At 46.6% G+C, this 12,318-nt stretch overlaps 1 protein-coding gene across 9 annotated transcripts in view; it reads right to left on the bottom strand.

Moving 5' to 3' along the window:
- Atp2b3 (ATPase plasma membrane Ca2+ transporting 3) overlaps nucleotides 1-12,318 on the bottom strand; it is a 73,294-nt gene that overhangs the window by 26,184 nt on the left and 34,792 nt on the right. For all 9 annotated transcript variants that reach the window (XM_052741675.1, XM_052741669.1, XM_052741616.1 and 6 more), the window contains 5 exons: nucleotides 11,371-11,612; nucleotides 4,616-4,850; nucleotides 1,414-1,593; nucleotides 1,215-1,302; nucleotides 705-811 (listed from right to left, as the gene is read on the bottom strand). In XM_052741675.1, coding sequence (XP_052597635.1) covers nucleotides 705-811; nucleotides 1,215-1,302; nucleotides 1,414-1,593; nucleotides 4,616-4,850; nucleotides 11,371-11,612 — 852 coding nt within the window. The remainder of the gene's footprint in view (nucleotides 1-704; nucleotides 812-1,214; nucleotides 1,303-1,413; nucleotides 1,594-4,615; nucleotides 4,851-11,370; nucleotides 11,613-12,318) is intronic.

Genomic DNA, 12,318 nt, shown 5'->3' with positions numbered 1-12,318 from the left:
GTCTGGCTACCTGAAGATGCCCTGAGAAATGTGGGCTATCTGTTTGGGTTGGGTAAAGGACCCATCCCCTGGCTGCTTGGGAGATTCTTGCTGCTCTACCACACAAGCTTGGGCACAAGCAATAGACATCAAGTCTGTTGTAGCCCTCACCCACTCCATCTTGGACCTGGCCTTGTAACACCAGCCACCTTGGGAAGTTCAGCTTGCTCTCTACTCCAGGTTGTGAGGTCTAGGAATGCTATACTTCCTCACCCCACCACTGAACCAAATATGGACTGAGCAAAAGGTCCTCCTTTCTGCCAGGGTGGGGAAAGGTGACACTAGGTTGCTAGCCACTGTGAGTTGGGGACAGGGCTCACCACGTGGGCAATGCCTAGAAGGCCTAGAAGGCTACCTTGCTCAGTAAGAAGAGCTAGAGCTGTATGAAAAGAAAGAGAGAAACCAGAGGAAGAATCCACTGTGGTCTCTGCTCATCACTCTTGGGGCTAGGGGCTACTTGGAGTGGACTGAGAATAGGTGACAGTGGGCAGATGCCATTGTTGACAAGCCATACAGCCCCAAGTGGTCAAGATGTGAGAGAAGGAAGCTTCTAGCACTCTGTCACCTGCACTGACACTGGCTCTCCACTTTCTGGTCCAAAGTTAAGTCCAGGAGAAACAGGATTTCATCTGTGTGATGAACTGGTATGGCACTAGGTGGCTTACCATGGCGAAGCCCACATCTGCCTTTTTGAGAGCTGGCCCATCATTGGTGCCATCCCCAGTCACGGCCACCACCTGCCGCTGCTCACCGGTTGTGCTGTCGATAATGCCTAGAACATAGAGTGGGTTAAGGTAGGGTTGAAGCTATCTGCCAAAGGTTGATATGGGCTGCTTCTGTACTCCTGGCCACTTATGGGATCAAGTCCTCAGGCTTTAATGGGATAACTTCATCCCCCTATTTCCACCAAGGCCCTTTGCTCAGTAACATAGTCTGGCATGATTTGGTAGAGGAGAAGGTCCCACATTGTGTGCATTGGATGATTGTCTCCCTGTCCCAGCCTTAGTTTCCCCATTTGTTCCAATGAGGGGGCAGCTTCTACAAGCCATTATTAGTTTGATGTTTTCTAGTCAATAGTCTCTAGATTCTTCCATTCAAGAATCTAAGAGCAGGTGACAACATGCAGGGATGCCAGAGGCAAGTACATGTTGAAGAGGGTGAACACATTTGGTTACCTTTGACCAGAGTGTGTTTGTCAGTGGGAGATGATCGGGCGAGCACCCGCAGCTTGGGCCACACCTTGTCCAGCCGCTCCTGTTCTATCTGGAGGAAATAATGGAGACATCAGAGTCTAGGCACCTTGGCTGGGAGGGATGAGAAGATAGCAGAGGGATGGGAGAAGCAGCAGCCCGGGACAGAGATGCAGGGAGCTACCTCGCCTTTCTCGTTTCGAATCCTTCTGTTGAATTCCTTTCCTTCCAGGCACAGGAAGTCTTCGCCTGGGTGGATGATGCCACACTTAGCTGCAATAGCCCGGGCAGTGTTGATGTTGTCTCCAGTCACCATACGGACTGTGATGCCAGCACGCTGGCATTTGCGAATGGCTTCAGGGACCTGGGAGATATAAGAATGGTAGGTGGGGCTGGCAAGACAAGCCCATATTTTGTGTCTGGTACAGATCTGCAGAATCATAAGTCCCAGCAAATCTGGAAGTATAGTGAAGCCTATTGTTCCAGTGCAGGGTCTCTGGAACGTGGTGTGAAGGAGTTCAGAGGATGGCCTGCAGTGGGCAGGTACCCTCCCCAGACTCCCAGCCCACTGTCCCTGGCATCTCCTTCACTGTGACTGGCCACAGGAATGAGCAGTGAGTTAGACCTGGCTATGTTGAGCTTCTCCCTCTCTTGTCTAGTTTGTTTTTGTTTTTCAGCATAGAACTCAACCATTTTCCTCAGGAAGTAATCTTTGTCTCAGCTATAGGTTTTACATAATGTACTCACTAGAGAAAGTGAGGCATTACTTGGGATTAGAATGCATGTATTTCTTTTTCAAATGACATAGTAGGTTCTAGAACTAAGGAAGAAGAAAGAAAACCCGCAGCACAAAGCACAAAACAGGATAAGAGGGTGGGAAGCCATGAGACCAGCCTGGGCATTGTAGCATCATCCCAGTAGTGGGCATATGGAAAGGACAGTTTCCAAACACATGATATGTGTGGCCCTTCAGGCCCTGGGGCTGCAGAAGGGCTGACAGGCAGGATGGAGTAGTATATGCACTGGGGAGGAGGAAGGCCAGCTCAGAGTTTGAAGAGTTGAGTGAAGAGAGGCCTAGGTCTTTGAATTTCTTGGTGGGTACCCTTTGCACAGTGGTGGGCCAGCTGCTGGACCCAAGGGGGAAAGAATGTAGGAGGTATCTAGATTTGATCTAGTCTTCTGAACTAGAGAGGCTAGAGCAGGCAAGGTGGGCACAGAGGGACAGAGAAGTTTGGGGAGAAATCAGGAAGGAAGTAGAGGGTGGCAAGCAAGAACAGAGTAGTCCCTACTTAAGGCTTTGATAGGGATCTGATAATCAAACCAGAACTGTTAAGTGACAGTGAGGGACATGCCTTGTGAGGGCAGAGTCTAATTGTGGTAGCTCCCTCACCTCCCCCCCCCCCCCGTGTGTGTGTGTGTGTGTGTGATGTGCGTGTGATGTGTCTCCTTATGCTCAGTCTCAAGGACACATTCTGTTCTCTTAGGGTCTTAAGGTGCCACATCAGACCTTGAGTACAGAGAACTTCCTCTCAAGCAGCTTCATTTTCCAAAACGGCTGGAAGCCTTCTTCTCGGCTGCTGCCAGGTGGCCACGATGAATCTGAAAACTGGGAGCTTTGGACAGGTTCACCCCAGGGTCCAGGAGCAGCCACTACTCCAAGGCCCATCCACACTTGCAGTCTCTAAGCTCTCAGCTTCCTAGCCAGGTGGCAGGAACACCACCTCCAGAGGATACTCTTTCTTGTAGGAAAGATTGTTCTCTCCTTGTCTGCTTTGACCTGTTCCCTATTTTCTCCTCAAGGCTCACAGCACAGCAGGGAGTAGATGTCTGTAGAAGTTTCCAGGTCCACCTGAGTATTCATCTGCTAGAGTTCTGTGGACACAGCTCTCTGCTCCCCTCTGGTGGCCATCCTGTGCTTTCCAGTGCCCAGCAAGTTTGACTAAGACCCATGAAGGTTTTGCTGGATCTCTCCATTAACATTATTGCTGAACTCCCTCTCACCACTTTAAACCACAAAGGAGCTACCCTTGTTCCCTGAACCCCTCTGTTACCACCCAAACTGAGATACGTTCTTGCTGTCCTGAGCTTCTACCCCAACCCTCCCCACCATGGTACCCTTTGAGGTTGGGTCATGGTTATATCTTTCTTAACTCATGTATACATCTTAACACTTGTCTGTGTTTCACATTTCCTGAGGTGTAAACTTTCAAAAATATTACTGTACAGCTGCCCTGGGCTCACTCTGCTGCCAGCCCAGCCTAGGCCTGTTGTGCTCATTACATTTCTTACTCCATCTCCAACTGTGTACAGGGATATATGGTTGACAGTGACCCATGACCATTCTTTAGACATGGGGAGTATTTACTTTGGAACAGAGTGCCTTTGTTTTGTGACCCTGTATGCAAAACTTCTCCTTCCCTGTTATACCCAAAGCTCCAGAGCAGCTCCCACAGATATGTGCTTTCAGGCTAAGGGGCAGGATCAAGGTAGTCTAACATGAAGTGTATACCAACAGAAAGGGCTGGGAAGGTAGAGGGCCCTTTCACACTCTTGGGTATCCATTCACAAGAATAACACATCCATAAAGAACAACAAATACAACCATCACATGTGTTCAGGTCAAAGGCTTCAGTGACCTCCCAATGTCAAGGCCATCAATAGGCAGACTTGTCCTTTTTCATTCTGTGTTTGCTTCACCCATATGACCCTTGAGATCCATCCTACCCCCAAAATCTGGCCTCTATCACTGGAAGCTACCCTCAGTGATATCATCATGCATAGGAAGGTGCTTCTGGGATTTCTTTCCAGTCAGAACTTATGCTCTAAGTTCTCCATTCCCACACCTATATGCCTACTTGACATCTCCATGTGTGTGTGTGTCCTGAATCTCATTCAGACACAATCAAGCTCTTGACTGACAACTGCCCACCATATCCCCAAACCAATATCCACCCGATTCAGCTGTTTCTAGCTCCTCAGTTTCCCTCATCTCCTCCTTCAGTCCACTGGTCCTGCAGACACCCAGAATCTTCTTTTGCACCTGGTAGAAGTGGAGTGTGAGCCTTGCCCAGGGACCAGGCAGGCCCACAGAACTCCCATAGGTCAAGAACAAGAGGGCTTGGCAAGGGGATCAAAAGCACTGAGGAAGGTCCCATGACCTTGAGTGATCCCAAGTCACTGTTTTCCAGGCTGCTCTATCTATAAATAGGGCAGGAAGAGGTGTGACATCTTGGAAAGTGAGGAGAAAGTGGCTCTCACCATGTGTGCTTGTGTCCCAAGCCTATAGTGTGGAAGTCCAGTGTGGAAGAAGCCACTTTGCCACCTATTGGACAACCTTGAACATGGGGAATAGTTACTAGAGCAGCTTCTAGAAAAGGGGCAGCTACCTCAGGTCGTACAGGATCCTCGATGCCCACGACAGCTATGCAGGTAAGATCACCCACCACGTCATTCTCGTTGTCCCAGTCGGGCTCCTGGTTCGCAGGGAAGTCCCTGTAGGCAATGCAGATGGTGCGGAGGCCATCACAAGCCATAGGCTCAATGATCTTCTTCACCATGTCATCCCGGTCCCGAGGACGGAATCCTCGGAGTTCACCATTGCTGTTTAAGATGTTGGTACACCTGGCAGGGGAGGGGTGGTAGAGTGAGGTGGGGACAGGGAATGAACAAGAGGAAACACATTGGATTATGATGGCACCTTAACCAATGACATTATAAAGAACAGAGGATGCAGATGTGCAGAGACAGGGGAGAAGGCCATGTGACCACAGGTAAGAAATTGGAGTGACGCAGCTGCCTTCTAGCATCAGAATTTGAGAGAGACAAGCAAAGGTCCTCCCTTCCCATTCTCAGAGAGAGTACAGCTTGGCCCACATCTCAACTTTGTATTTCTGGCCACCAGAAATGTGGGGTAATAAATTTATGTTGGTGTGTGTGTGTGTGTGTGTGTGTGTGTGTGTGTGTGTGTGTGTGTAAGCCAAAAGTCATAAGCAGGGTGTTCCTCAGTCAATGTCCACCTTATTGTTATTTGTTTTGTTTTAGAGACAGGGTCTCTTACTGGCCTAGAGCTTGCCAAGTAGGGTAGGCTAGCTGGCCAGAGAGCCCCAAGGATTCAGCCTATCTCTGGTCTGCCTCCCCAGGGTTGAAATTACAAGTGAGTATTACCACACCCAGCTTTTCACGTGACTTCTGGCGATCAGACTCAGGCCTTGTGTTTTTTGAGGCAAGAACTTTACCAATTCAGTTATCTCATCAGCCTAAGACTTCTGTTATCTTAAGCCATCAGGTTTAGGACCATTTGTTACAGCAACCTGTGAATACTCACACACTGGTTGGCTAAGAGACCCAGGTGAGAGGTGGAAACCTGAGGCTTATTGTACCTTTCCTACAGACTTTATAGGACAAGGGTGTGGAATGTAGGTGAACTCCAAATTTAATGGACAGTCCTCTGGAACAATGGAGCAGGAACAACACATGGCAACAGCAGCCTCAGCTCTAGCTCTGACAGTCTGGGAGCTTCAAAAGGGACAGGCCTAGGGAGACCAGCTACAGAAAAGTTGTGGTTGAACTGAATGGGGCCTCATCTGGCAGGTGCCACAGGGAGACTGGTAAAGCTGGCTATCAAGGTTGGGGGTTGACAGAGAGAAACTAACAAAAGCCACCATAGTCTGACATCTTCCTAGGGTCATGGATTCACTCATGTGATTCTCAGCACTCTCGGGAGATCCATATTTGTAAGATCTCCATATTATACGAGGAACCTGAGCTAGCAAGACAGAGTAGTAACTTCCTTATGCCCCATTGTCAGCAAAGAGCAGAGTGGCTGGTGGTCAGCCTCAGCTGCAACCCCATAGTTCCCATCAAAGGAGTGGCACAGAAAGAGCCAGGGCCTCCAAATGCAGCAGTTCATCTTACCCTAGTAGGGACCGCTTCAGGGGAGAGGTGGCCTTCACCATGGGCTGCATAGGCTGTGACTGGGCTGTTTTGGGGAGAGTATTCTGAGTAAGGCAACCAAGTAGAGATGTATTTGGTGGTCAGGTCTGCTGAGAGCATGGGGCAGGCTGAGCCTGGGCGCAGAGAACCCTGGTGTACTGTTGGAGATTTTGTTTCCAAGGCCTTTGAGGGTAAATGGCAAAAGCCATGTGGGTGAGGCAGAGAGATTTAGGAAAAGAGAAAGGCCAAGACCAAGGGGAAGTATGCAGGATGAGAAGAGGTAGGAGAAGCAGAGATGCTCAGGGGCAAGGATCATGCTCCTTCCCTCCTTTGGGTTTTATACAGCTTCATTGAAATACAAGTCACAAACTATACAATTCACCCATTTAACGTGTATAGTTCAATAATTTTTAGTGTATCTTTAGATACACACAACCATCACCACAGTCAGATTTAGAATATTTTCATCACCTCTGAAAGAAACCCCACTTCAGATAGAGTGGCACATGCCTGTTGTCCCTGAACTTGAGACGCTAAAGCAGGAGAACTGCAAGTTCCAAGCTAGCCTGGGCTACACAGTGGAGAGTCTGTCTCACAAAACAAACCAAATGGGGGCTTGTGAGATGGCTCAGAGTGTCAAGGTGCTTGATGCCTGCCTGCCTGATGACCTGAGTTCAATCCTGAGGACCCATGTGGTAGAGGGACAGAACGTGTTGTCCTGTGACTTCCACTTGTGTGTACATATGCATGTGTGTGACACACACATGAATTCACACAAACAATTAAGTAGGAGCTAGAGAGACAGCTCAGCAGTTAAGAGCACTGACTACTTCCAGAGGGCAGGGGTTTCATTCCCAGCATCCACATAATTGCCTGTAACTTCAGTTCCAGGGGGATCTGATGCCCCCTCTGGTTTCCAGGAGCATTGCATGAATGTGGTGCACAGCCATACAAACAGGCAAAAACCTCACATACATTAAAAAGGGGGGAGGGGCTGGAAAGATGGCTCAGTTCTTCCAGAACTGAAAGTAGCTATTCTTCCACAGGATCCTGGATCGATTTCCAGCACTCACATGGCAGCTCATAACTGTTGTAACCCCACTTCCAGGGGATCCAATGCCCCCTTCTGGCCTCCATGAGCACAGCACATACGTGGTACATAGACATACATGCAGGCATAACATCCATACACATAAATCAACAATAATTTAAAATTAAATAAATGTAATAAAAACCAAAGATAACCAAGTAAACCAAAAGCAACCCACATAAACATCAACAGCAAAAACAGACAAATTGGATTTCATCATGATTTGAAAATATTTGTGCATCTACAGACACTATCAGGAGAGTGAAAAGGGAAAATTATATGTTTGATGAGGATTTGGTAGTCAGTATATAGCAAGGATTTAAAAAAACACAATAAAAGATAGCCCAACTCTTTAGTGTGCTCTTCCAAATGTTTCCTAACTCCTACCATGAGTCAATCCTAAGTTTTCTTCCACATGACCAGGCAAAGTGACAGCAATGGTCCTAGTTTTTGGTACCAGTTTTCTAAACATCCTTCAGTACAGTAAAGGTGACAATCAAGGTGAATTATCACACATATGCCAAGGAATAAAACAGTTGGGTCACATGTCAGTGCCATGTTCAACTTTCTGAGAAACCATAAAATATATAAAATATAAAACTATATTCCAAAAATGATACCATTCACGTGCGTGTGTTGTGTGTGTAGGTATATGTATGTGTTTGTGTGGGTGTGTGCATGTGTAAGCCAAAGGTCACCTTGCATGTCTTCCTCAATTACTCTCCACCTTACTTCTTTGGACAGGGTTTTTCACTGAACCTGGAGCTCATCCACTTGGCTAGAATGGCTGGCCAATGAAATCCAGTTATCTGTGTGTCTCTCCCCTCCACTGCTGCCCCGTCCCTTCTGTCCATGGACCAAGTTGCATACCCAACTTCCACATGAATACTGGTCTTCTTGGTTTTTTTGTTTTTGTTTTTGTTTTGAGACAGAGTTTCTCTGTGTATCCCTGGCTGTCCTGGCACTCTCTCTGTAGAGCAGGCTGGCTTTGGAACTCAGAGATCTGCCTGTCTCTGCCTCCTGAGTGTTGGGATTAAAGGTATGTGCCACCATCACTTGGCTGGAATGCTGGTCTCTTTTGCTTGGTGTGGTAGGCACTTTAACAACTGAGCCACCTCTCCAGCCATGATAATATACCATTTTATATTGCTGTCAGCAACATAGAAATATTCTAATATCTTCTCATCCTTACTAGTATTTAAGAAATATAAATTGAAATTACTAGAAGATCCTATTTTCTACCCAGGAGACCCTACTTTCCCCCCAGTAGAATGGCAACAACAACAATAGAGAAAGCCTAGAATGTTGTAAGCAGAGCTTAACAGGTAATTCTGGTGGGAACTCAGAGAACTAGAATGCTGACAGGGATACAAACGTTAAAGCCTGTGCTTGCAAGCTTTCAGATGAGAACAAGGATGATATTGAGAATTGGACTAGAGACCATTTGTATTATGCTATGGAAAATATCTTCTTTACACTTTTGCCTATGCCCTCACACTCAGTGTGAGGTTAAATGTAAGGTGATAGACTAATTAATCTGGCAGAGGAAATTTTAAGCATCCCAGCATTCAGTTTGTGGCATAGGTATTATTGGCTCTTTTTCAGCTGAATTTAATGTCATCAGAGCAAGAAAGAGGAGAGGGCTGGTGAGATGGTTCAATGGGTAAAGGCATTTGCCTTTAAGTGTGATGACCTAACTTTCATCCCCATGACCCACATGTGGAAAGAAAGAACCAACTCCCACATTTGTCTTCTGGTCTACACACATGTGCACACACACACTCTGTTCTCTCTCTGTCTCTCTCTGAACAAATAATCAAACAAATGTAATTTTTAAATTTTTTTAAATAAGACTTGCAATTTTGGCCAGAGAAGATATGTTATAAAGTTCCAGCCAAGGAGGATGTTGCTGAAGTGATAGTGCCACTTTAAAAGGTCAAGTATTGCACTGATACTATAAGAACAATGTCTGGAGAGAATCTCAGAAATTAACAAGGCCACAGCTACCACAGTTCCGGGGTGTATAAATACAAGTTGCTTTAAAAGACTTTCTAGGGCAGAGTCTTTTGAGAGGACAGTTCCAGGAAGCCCTGCTTGTTCTAATATGTCTAATGAACTGTGAATTGTTTCCCTGGGATGGTCCTACTCATTCATTCAGGAAGGGACACAGAAGCCACTGCAGCTGTGGTTCAAGTGGGCCCAGATGTAGCTCAAGCTAGTGGAAGGCCTTGGCATCCTTCATGTGGTGGTTTTGCATATGTTCAGAATGGAAGACCTGCAGAGTTGTGGATGTTTCCACCTAGATTTTAAAGGAAATCTTGGGTAGCCATGAGATAGATGTGTGGTCATGTCAGGATCCCTCTAGATAGTGCACACAGCTGTGAGGGTGAAGCTAAAGCTACAGTAGATTGCAGGAAGTTAGATATGCTCAGACAGTGTAACTCCTGCTGAAGAAAGCTGCAGGAAGCCAGCTCAAGAGAGAGAGGCAAGACCAGAGAGGTAGGGCTGTCTAAGCCCTTTGTAGCTTACATCACATCACCACATGGCTCAGATACCATTGGACATGGAGCTACATGATTTAATGCTATCCTGGTTTTCTGTATTGCTTTGGTTCAATCTGCACTCACTTGTGCTTCCATTCCTGCCTTTTGGAACGGGAATATTTACTCTGTGCCACTGTATGTTAAAATAATTTGTTGTTTCAATTTTATAGGGACTCAATACTAATACTAAGTGTGAGTGAGACTTTGAACTTGGACTTTTGGAACAGTTAAAACATTGAAGAATCATGGGAGTAGACTGAGTGAAGTTTGCATTGTGAGATGGACACGAGCCTTTGGAGGGCAGGGATGGAATGCTAAAATGAATCTATAACGTCTTCCAAAAAACCTAGTGTAAATGTTTGATCTTCACTTTCATGCTGTTGGGAGGTGGTGCAACCTTTTTTTTTTTTTTTTGGTTTTTCGAGACAGGGTTTCTCTGTGTAGCTTTGCGCCTTTCCTGGGACTCACTTGGTAGCCCAGGCTGGCCTCGAACTCACAGAGATCCGCCTGGCTCTGCCTCCCGAGTGCTGGGATTAAAGGCATGCGCCACCACCGCCCGGCAGGTGCAACCTTTAAGATGGGGGCATTTTAAGGAAATTTTAGGCCATTGGTGACATGCTATTGAAGAGATTTGTGGTACTGTGGTCTCTTCCTCTTCCTTGTTCTTATCCTAGCCTTTTGCTTCACCACATACTCCTTTCCATGGTGTTCCATTCTGTCACAGGTCCATAGGCAGTGGGGGCAAATGACTATGGACTGAAACCTTTAAAATTATAAGTCTAAATAAATCTTTTATGAGTTGGTTTTTCTCCTTTTCTGGTGGTGGTGGTAAGACAGGGCCTCCCCATGTTGCTCAGGTTGGTCTCAAACTCCTAGATTTAAGACATCCTCCTGTCTCATCATTTGAGGCAGCTAGGACAAGAGGAATGTATCACTGTGCTCAGCTCAAGTATTCTAATAACAGAAAGCTGACTGACACAGTGTATACCCCAAAGGGTTGAGAATGTGTACTCAGACTTATACCTGTGCTGTGCTTGAATGACCATAGCACTATTGACAAGAGCCCAAATGTAGACACAATCTGGGTATCTGAGAATAGATGAATGGCTGAACCAAATGTGGTGCTATCCATACAATGGAAGGTTGTTCAGCCTTCAAATGGCAGTGAAGCTCTGATAGATAAAGGAACTTTGAGGACATTATGAACTATGATGAAAGCTAGACACAAAAATATACAAAGTACAGAGTTCCATTTTTATGAAATCTCTGGAATAGAATAGGTGAAACCACAAGGACAGGCCAGAAGTTGCCAGAGGTAGAGAGGGGGCAGGAAAATCTCCTTAATGTGGCCTGGGGGTTCTTTTGGGGGTGATGGAAATCTTTTAGAGTTCTATAGTGGTGACGGCTGCAAACATTAGGAATATACTTAATGCTACTGCACTGTATACTTTAAAGTGGCTAACATGGTCAATTTTATGTTAGGTCTACTTTACCACAAAAATAAAACAAGAAATTTTATACCCTTTAGCTAGCCTTCAGCCACCCGGCCCCTGGCTCCTTCCGGTTACCCACTCACTTTTTGAGCAGGATCTCTGAGGCTCCCTTGCTGAAGAGGCGGAAGCTACCATCAGGCATGCGGATAACTGTGCTCATGGACTTGCGGACTGAATTGAAGGTGTACACTTTGTAAAGCTTATCTTCTGGAATCTGCTCCCGTACAGGTTGGAAGTCTCGCTTCAGGTCCAGGACAAAGCCCAACAGAGCACACTCTGTTTTGTTGCCCACTTGGCGTGGGAGAGCGCCTTCCTTCTCTGGAGGCTGTAGGCAAGGACAGTCAGCTTGGCATCAAGGCCCAGAGTACCCTCTGTTCCATCCCCAAGGCTAAGGTTCCCATTCAGCTTTGGCCATCATGTAGCTAGGGGGCAGTGGCATGGAGTAGAGTGAAGCCACCCATATTGACTACACAGGACATGGCCTGGCTGCAACATGTCCCTTTAAAGGTAAGTTTTCTATCATTTACCATGCTTGGAAAGGACTTCTAGAACCCACCTACCCCACCCAGCTGCATGAGTACTCTGTCATGCCAGGGACAGGAAGAAAGTCTACTAGCACCCTAAAGGTTCCTCTTGAAAGTTCTTGGTCTTTCTTGTTTTGTTGAAATGGGGTCTGTCACTGGCCTGGAGCCCCTGATTTCTGCCTGTCTCTGCCTCCCCAGTGCCGGAAGTATAAGCAGACTGCTGCATATCTTTTTTTACATGGGTTCTGGTGAGTGAACTCAAGGCTTCATGCTTGTAAGGTGAGCACTTTACTGACTGAGCCATCTCTTCAACCTTGGTTTTTACTTTTCTGCTGTGGAATAATCTTTTCGTATACTGTGAAGATGTGTCACTCTGATTGGTTTAATAAAACGCTGAATGGTCAATAGCTAGGCAGGATTTCCAGGCAGAGAGGATGCTGGGAAGAAGAAGGCAGAGATGCCAGGGATACAGAGCAAGCAGGATGGGCACTACAGAGATGAGGTAAT

This window comes from Peromyscus californicus, unplaced genomic scaffold, assembly GCF_007827085.1.
Source record: "Peromyscus californicus insignis strain IS unplaced genomic scaffold, ASM782708v3 Scaffold_10__1_contigs__length_136768540, whole genome shotgun sequence".
NCBI lineage: Eukaryota > Metazoa > Chordata > Mammalia > Rodentia > Cricetidae > Peromyscus > Peromyscus californicus.
The sequence above is the reverse complement of the archived record's forward strand: the minus strand, read 5'-3'. Positions and strand labels throughout refer to the sequence as shown.